Here is an 8,402-nt window from a genome sequence, read left to right on the forward strand (position 1 = left end):
CTTAAGTGGCAACATCAAAACATAACCCTGAGCTGGCTGTTCAGAGGGATTTTCCCCTTTGAGTTTCTTTCTGAGGCAGAAATAACCTCCTTCTGAATTGGAGATAATAGGAGCCACCTGGTCTGTCTGTCATTGAGTCAGCAAAAGAACTCAACATCTCTGCGTAGAACCTGACATTCTATTACACAAATATTATTTAAAATATCATTTTCAACTTCTCAAAGCATTTGTCTTCCTCTCTGGTTCCCCTGGAAGAGTTCACGTAGATGCATAAGGTGGCTGTCGTCATGGTATTTTAACAGGAGCTTATCTGGCTTATTTGGCTCATCCAGTCAAGCTGTTTCTAACAGAAGAGCAACTGTGGGGCTGGGAGAAGGTGGGACTGGAGTCTTAATTCCATGCTTGAACTGAATCCAAGTGTAAAGAGGTTAGCCGGGGCTCGTCCCTTGCTGGGGTGGCGGGGAGCCACACCGCCTCACTATACACTGTTGATGTCCTGGGGGGAATTAGTCCGGCCATGGGAGTCTCCTTCGGCGGCCCTTGCGGCAACTGAAATAAGCACAGTACGTCCAGGCCCTGGGTCAGGCTGGGGGAACAGTGAGTCAGGTGCTCAAGCCCTCAGGCAAGGGTTGAGCAATAGTAACACAAACATTAGCAATAAGCCCAGGCCCTGGGTCAGGGTAGGGCAACAATGTGTCAGGCGCTCAGGCCATCAGGCAGGGCTGAGCAGTAGCAATGCAAACAGTAGCAATGAGCCCAGGCCTCCAAGGGACCTGGGAGAGGGGGAGACTGCCACCCCGGAATTGGGTGGCAGGGGGGACGCAGGCCCTCCCACTCCACTGCGTCCCAGTCCGGGGCCCTAGCAGCAGCAGAAGACCCGCTGCTGTGTCAGTGGGGATCCTGACTGCAACACACTGACACGGGCTCTGGCAGTGCTGCAGCCAGACTAGGGTCGGCTGCCCCTGGGCTACTTCCAGACTCCCCCTCCTGGTACCTGGGTCACGGTGGTGTCCTCCGGGGGGTCCAGCACCATGGGTTCCTCAGGGTAGTTGGCGAGAGGCAGATCCGGCAACTCCTCCGGGTAGCTGGCTTGGGGCAGGCCCGGCAATTCCTTCGGGTAGAGGGTGTGGGGCAGGCCCGGCAACTCCTCCGAGTAGCGGGCGTGGGGCAGGTCAGGCCAGTCCTTGGGTGCACCTAGGGCCACAGGGGCTTCCCAGTCGCGGGCCAGGCCAGTGTCTGGCCTCCCTGGTGGCTGTCTCTCCAGTGAGTTCTGAGGTTGAGCCTTTGTACTTCCGGGGCGCCCCCTGACCCTCTGAGGGGTGGGCTCAGTGCTCCCTAGCTCCATCCACTCCGGTGTCCGGAAGGGCTCGTCCCTCTCCAGGGCGGTGGAGAGCGACACCGCCTCACTACACCAAACTTCTTGTTCATAGACAGAGATCAATGGCCGTGTCGTAATAGAGCTGTTTCATTGCTTCATACAAATGCTGTCACATGATAGATGAGACTTCAGTCCTTTAATTCTATTGATTTCTTGTTCTTTGATTCTTTCTTGAGCATCTGTGTTTGTCAGGGAAGTTAAAAATGGGACAGTTTGGGTGGGACTCTACCACAATGTTTTGCATATAAACCGTTTTTAAATGTATTTGTTCTGTTCTTTTCATTTTAACCCAGGAAGAAATAACGACAGCTGTGCAGACTGCTGAGAACACAGACGAGAATATTCAGAGCCTGCAGGACAAAATCCAGACTCTCAGGAACCGGTTGGAGGAAGCTGAGGACAAGGCTAAGAAGGTATCTTATAACAAGATTTGCTGCATTGATCCCAGGAGGGCATGTTTCTGGAACCAACCAGTACACGATCTCTCAGCAGAGGCCTTATGTAGGAGAAACACACCTGGCATTAGGTGTGTGCATTTTCAAGGATTTCTAAACATCAGGGATTTCTGTCTTTCGGACAAAGAAATTAGGAGGATGGTGGCTGTAAAGAATCCGTTTGCATCTGTGATCACTTTTTATTTTTCTTGCTTCTCTAGGTGTTCCAGAAAAATGGTACAGGGGTCCTCAGTCTTCCAGAACTCCCAAAGCACAGCCTGACAGCACCCATTCTGCAGGTGAGCAGGGACAGGGCACCATGTTTTCAGAGACCTTCCAGACAATGAGGAGGAAACAACAGAAACCACATTACCCTTTCTACCAGGAACTGTCTACATTTCCCCTCTCCTGGGCAGAGCAATGTGTTTGTGTTTGAATAGTCTGTAAAATACTCTGAATAAGAACTGTCTGCCTATCCTTGATCGCAGAAAGAAGTTTCTTAAATGGTCCCTTGCGAGATATTTCCATCCAAGTGTTAAGGATCACTATCCTCATGTCACCTTGTAGACAGCTGGGACTACACTGGAAATAAAGTCTTATTGGATGGAATTTCTCTGGACTTTTAATGGCTTGTCTACACATAGCAGCAATGCACATTGGGAGCAGGGGTGCGATTTTTGAAACGCACTCCCATAGTGTGCAGTGTTGCTCCCTGTAGACATGCCATAAGTGAAATGGATATGTCTTGTATGTCTCTCACCCATTCTCCTTCCTTTCTTCCTTCTCCAGGAAGAGATTCTGAAAATCCAAGACCAGAAAGGTATTCTGAAGGACCTAAGCACCATCCAGCACTCAGCTGAGATGAAGAACATGTTGACCCTCCTTGAACAGGCCTATGAGAATGTGGACTTCCTTTGAGGAATCCGTACACAAAGTTATGCTGAGGCAGGCTTTATTTCATGGTCCAGCAGGTGTTGATCCTGTGACAATGTTTTTTGCTTCTAAAGACTTGCCTTCTGCAATCACAAAGTGTCTATTAGTCAGTCCTTTATTAGCCAGATATTGGCACAATATATTCATTGTTGCCCAGTGGGACATTAGTGACATGCTGTTTTTTCACTGGCGTAAAGACCAGACATATAGAACCTAGCTCATCCACATAAGGACCACTTTTAAATAGTGTATATATTATCTATTAATAAACTGGGTTATGGCTGATATTTTCCATTTTCAAACATTTTTTTGTGGTTCAGAGAACTGACTGACCAGCAGCAGATTCCACTAGCTCTAATATTGCATTGAAAGGTCTGGATTTCTTTTCTTTTCTTTTGGAAGACTAGGATTGTTTCATTATATTAGGCCTGTCATGTCAGAGATATGAATATAGTACCTCTATGGACTCAACATTCACTCTAAAGAGAAAATTAAATCCTATTTGAAGTTGAATGATGTAATAGATATTTTATTTAAAGAATAGTTGCTAAACCACAATAAATACCCCCTTTTCAAGCAAAATTAGGTCTGTCTTTAAATGTAAATCAAAACACCTATGTGGGAACCGTAAGTTAAAGGATCAACATTTCATTTGATCAGTTGGACAGTATTCCTTACACTCTTAGTCCACTGCGTAACAAAGGCACTTGCATCTGGTTCAGTAGTGTGTTAGGTTTATCCTGGGAGATGGGCAGGGATAAGAAAAGCTTATGGTGCAAATCTCAGAGTTCTGTACTCACCTCTTATTTCATTAGTTCCCAGGAAATCTTTAGTTTTGGAAAAGGAAAACAAACTAAAATGTGCATTTCCTCCCAGGCTCTGACCTCTCTTGCATGCATTTGTCAATGATAGATTCTCTCCATTATTTCATTAAAAGATCTGGTTATGACTGTCAGGGTATACACCCCCCCCAAATCTGAACTCTGGGATACCGATATAGGGACCCTCATGAAAGACCCCCTAAGCTTATCTTCTACCAGCTTAGGTTAAAACTCTTCCAAGGCACAGTCTTGTGCCTTGGGCAGATACTGCTGCCACCACCAAGTGATTTTCACAAATATTCAGGGAAGAGTCACTTGGAATCCCCAACCCCCCAAAATATCCCCCCAAGCCTCTTCACCCCCTTTCCTGGGGAGGCTTGAGAATAAAATACCAAGCAGTTGCTTTAGCAATGGGAGCACAGACGAACCCCTTGTCTATGGACTTTAGAATCAAAGGATTCTTTAAAAAAAAAGATAAATTTTATTTAAAAAGCTAGAAACACATCTGAAAACTCAGGCTTTAGGGATTAAACACCAAAAATAACTTTCTTGGGGTTCATCTTAAAGGTTACAAGCAAAACAAAAGCACCTGGGGTTAGCACAGGGGAATCCACAAACCAAAACAACCAAAAAGGTTCCTAATCGCATCTGTCTTAACTTTTCCTGTGCTACTTACATATCTGGGGTTCCAAATGAGGAGTTTCTAGGTATGATGCTGATGATTTTCCATACCTGGCTTAAAGATTACAGCTTGCTGCCTTCCCCTCTGTCCAGCCCGAGAGACAAAGAAAAAAACCCCCACACCCAGCAGTTTTTCCAATTTGAAAGGGTACCGTCTCCTTATTGGTTCCCTTGGTCAGGTACCAACTCAGGTTAAGCTTCTCTTAACCCTTTACAGTTAAGGCAAATAGGGTATAGCTGCTAAGGAGGATTCTATAGCTACTGACTGGCTGGGGGTCCATAAAAGAGAGCTATTCCCCCCCCCCCCATTTATCAAAATGACAAAGTGCTTCTACTGAATTAGCACCTGGAAAACAGAGTTCACTTGATACTGAACACTGTCATGGAACCACTTGTCCACCTGTCTACAGGCTACTGGTCTCTTTAATAAGGAAAATGGGGATAATTAACTCACATCTATGAGCCATGGGGGATTAAAAGCCTGCATATTGTTGCTCTATGCGTGGGACCTGAAAATCCAGTGTAGGGGAGACACTTTCTTCTCTGGGTGGATCAAATTAAGATTTTTTAAAAACTGATCTGTGTTTCAGAAGGTTTAGTCAGCAGCAGAAATGAGCACTGTGACGGGATGTCTGCCTTACACTGGCCCTAATGGGGTTAAAACTCAGCCTAGAGGGCTGCAATGCCTCTGGAGGGTGAGGCACCCCGGTGGGCCAGCCTATACTCCACCCTGGTCCTGAGGCCCGCTGGGTATATCAGTTGGCGGCTCCTTCATGGGGCCATGAACATGGGCGTGTTCTTGGTGTGGTTCACCCCCATGCTGGACACCTGCCCCTTCTGCGGTGTGAGGGAGACCCTGACGCATGTGTACCTGGGGTGCACCAGGTTGCAGCCCCTATTCCAGCTCCTCCAGAACCTCCTGCTGAGGTTCTGGCTGCACTTCTCCCCACACTTGTTCATCTTTGCACACCCTATCTGTGGCCCCACTAAGTTGCAAGACCTCCTTGTCAACCTCCTCCTGGCACTAGCCCAAGTAGCCATTTACACCACCAGGAAGAGAAAGGTGGATGAGGGGGTGCTCTGTGACTGTGGGGCCTACTTCCGCTCCTCCCTGGTCTCATGCATCCGGGCAGAGTTCCTCTGGGCAGTGTCTGCTGGCTCCTTTGACGCCTTCGAGTGCTGTCCGGGTTTCTCTGCTCGGTATCCCCGTCCGGTTCCCTTCATTTAGCCCTGTGACCTTACTCCCGTCCCTGTTATATCTTTAGTTCTCCCCCGTACTTAATTGAGATCCCGGACCTTGTGGATCCTCCCCTTAGGCTGGGGGAGGTCCTTTAGTAGTGGGTGGGCTCTGCCCGCCCACCTCCAGGATCCCAACAGACTGGAGGGCTGCAAGGAAACAGCTAATTAGGGCAGTGGCTCCAGCCAATTAGGGTGGCGGCTGGAACAGCCCATCAAGGCCCAGCCAGCCCATATAAAAAGAAGCTGCAGGCCAGAACCATTCAGTCTGCTTCAGGAAGCCCAAGGGAGAGGACCAGCTTTCTAGAAGGCTGCAGAGACTAGCACTGTGACTAGGGCTGCTAGGATTTGCAGGCCTGGGGCCTTGGGTAGAAGGTGGAGGAGCCAAAGGTGCTGGGGCTGCAGGGAAGTGGCCTAAGGAATTGAGACAGACTGGTGGAAAAAGAAAGGGGGGGCAGTGGGAAGCTGTTCTTTATAGAGTCCCTCAGCAGGGACCCAGAGAAGTGGGCAAGCCATGATCTCCCCCTCCCCCACTTGCTGCTGAAGAAGCGGCCAGGTTATGGACTGTCGAGCTGCTGCGAGGAGTGGCTAGATTTGTTGTGGAAGGAGTCCTCCCGGAAGGGGGGAAACCTGGATTGTGAAACGGTTGGAGGGCAGTGCCACAAAGCAGAGGCAGTGAAACTGGAACTGCAGTGGGTCTGCAGGTGGAGACAAGGACGGTAGAGCCACCACCACCTGAGGGCACACCTGCCAACCAGACCTAATTCCCGAAACGGCCAGCAGGCGGCACCAGTGTGGCGAGTGACCCTGTGACAAGCACTTATTGAAATAATCAGGATCCCAGCATAACTCTCCCCACTTCATAAGTTTGACTATGTTTTTCCTTATCCCTCTTGGCTGATGATAAATGAAGATTTTTTTTTTTTATTGATAGATTTCAGAGTAGCAGCCGTGTTAGTCTGTATCCGCAAAAAGAACAGGAGTACTTGTGGCACCTTAGAGACTAACAAATTTATTAGAGCATATGCCACAAGTGCCACAAGTACTCCTGTTCTTTTTCCTGTTCCTGTTCTGTTTTTTTTATTGATGTTAAACATTCATTGGATCAGGGACTGGAATTTGACTCACTCATCTCCAAGGTGAGTGCCCTAACTACTGGTTTTTAGAGTCATTTTCGTGGTCTCTGGCCCAAAGTGAAATGGCTTCAACAGGAGAGACTGAGACAGACCAACCCCAAAATAACCAATGTTTATGGAAGGGGGTCAGGTGGCTACTACCACCACTATGTTTTTGTCCCCAGAAGCCTTTACAGCTATTCTGAAGAAAAATGGGCCCTCTTCCCCCAGGAATGGTTTGTAAATATGATTTAATCAAAATCACTAAAGAAATGTAAGGGGTTTCTATTGGAACTTAACTTGACTGCCTCCGATTCTACAAGATGGGGATGTAATTTGGGTACAGTTGTGTAAAAATGATAGCAGCAAGGAGTATTATGTAAAACTTTAAGGACCTAAACCAACATTCATGGTTTGTAAAATCCTGTTTGTAGGTTTAAGATAAATTGGTTTGGTTTTTGTTCTTAAATAAAGAAACAATGCTGCTAAAACTCCATTTGAATCTCTCATTCAAAGTTGCAACACTGACAGATCCTTGTGCCAGACATGGGTAGCTAGTGTGATGTGGCTTTGGTATTTAGCATTTAGCCCTTTGGGTACCTTTCATGTGGTTTTTTTTTCTTTTTTTTAAATAGTTTAATATCTTTTTAAATAGGAACCAGAGAATGTGGCCCTGGCTGGGGCGGCCTGAACTGGGAGAATGGGGAGAGATTCTCGATCCTTTTTTGGTAGTAAATAGCAGCTAAGAACTGCAGCAGGGGAACAAAAAGTAAAAAGACAATGTACCTCTGAAGCAAAGGCAGGGTGGAATGTACAAAAAAGCAATGTCAGCAATACTAAGCCTTGAGGTGGCTCTGAGTAATCAAACTCACAATGTTAAACTGGGATAAATGCTAGTGAGTAATCCTGTAATAATGGATAATGTGTATGATTTTGGGGGAAAATTTTAAGCAAGCTAGAAATGGTAATTGAAAGCAAATCTCATGTCAAAGGTTTCATGGTAATACTGCCTCTCTGCTTTTACCTGTGAATAACCTTAAAGCTTGGCACAGCAGAAAAACCATTAGAAACCTGGTCTGTTGTACAAGAGGGGGAACTGAGGTACACCACCTCATGAACGAACAGTGGGATAATTTACTAGCCTGCCTATAGATCAAAACAAGGGAAGTCTGGAGGTAATTTTTCTGTTTTTCCTGCAGTCAGCAAGATTTGGAAAAGGAAGGGGTATCTTTAAGAAATAATCTGTCCCCACCTAGGGGGCTGGGACACATTTCTTTTGTTTTCAGACACTCACAGGCAAGCTGGCGCTAGTGGAAGAGCAACCCAGAACACTATGAGTCTACTGTTGTGACGAATATTGAGTTGTGTGTTTTGTCTTGTTGTTGTACTGTTTCTACTGTTGTTTTGGTGAATATTGTACAAGGAGGGTTAACACATATAGCAGCAAAGGTCAACGCATGGTATGACCTGCCTGGAGAGCATGATCTACCCAAGGCGGGAAGATCAAGTGACTTCTGGATTTCAGGAGAACACCCTCTATTCCCAGCTCCTAAATTGGGGGGGGGGGGGAGAGCTTACCTAGTCCTTGAGTGATTGGGGCCCAGCTTGCTGCTATAGGAGAATGGAGGGTGAAAATGGGTTCATTGCATGCACAGAATGGGGATGGATACATTATGTTGCATGCATCTTACAGGTGGACCCACGAAGGGAAACTAAGGACTCCCTGGCCTGGGATGAAACCGATGAAATGTGAGAGGCACAGGCACGGACTGGCACCTGCTTACACTGTAATTTTTCTTCACTG

The 8,402-nt window shown here is 46.9% G+C and overlaps 1 protein-coding gene across 2 annotated transcripts in view; it reads left to right on the forward strand.

Annotated features, from left to right (window-relative positions):
- CENPQ (centromere protein Q) overlaps positions 1-3,302 on the forward strand; it is an 11,683-nt gene extending 8,381 nt beyond the window's left edge. For both annotated transcript variants that reach the window (XM_024212807.3, XM_024212808.2), the window contains exons 7-9: positions 1,672-1,791; positions 2,034-2,111; positions 2,602-3,302. In XM_024212807.3, the coding sequence (XP_024068575.2) occupies positions 1,672-1,791; positions 2,034-2,111; positions 2,602-2,730 (327 nt within the window). In that variant the 3' untranslated portion in view covers positions 2,731-3,302. The remainder of the gene's footprint in view (positions 1-1,671; positions 1,792-2,033; positions 2,112-2,601) is intronic.
- Positions 3,303-8,402: the final 5,100 nt, after the last annotated feature.

The sequence above is a fragment of the Terrapene carolina genome, unplaced genomic scaffold (genome assembly GCF_002925995.2).
Source record: "Terrapene carolina triunguis isolate 2854851 unplaced genomic scaffold, T_m_triunguis-2.0 Scaffold42, whole genome shotgun sequence".
In the NCBI taxonomy this organism is placed as follows: Eukaryota; Metazoa; Chordata; order Testudines; family Emydidae; genus Terrapene; species Terrapene triunguis.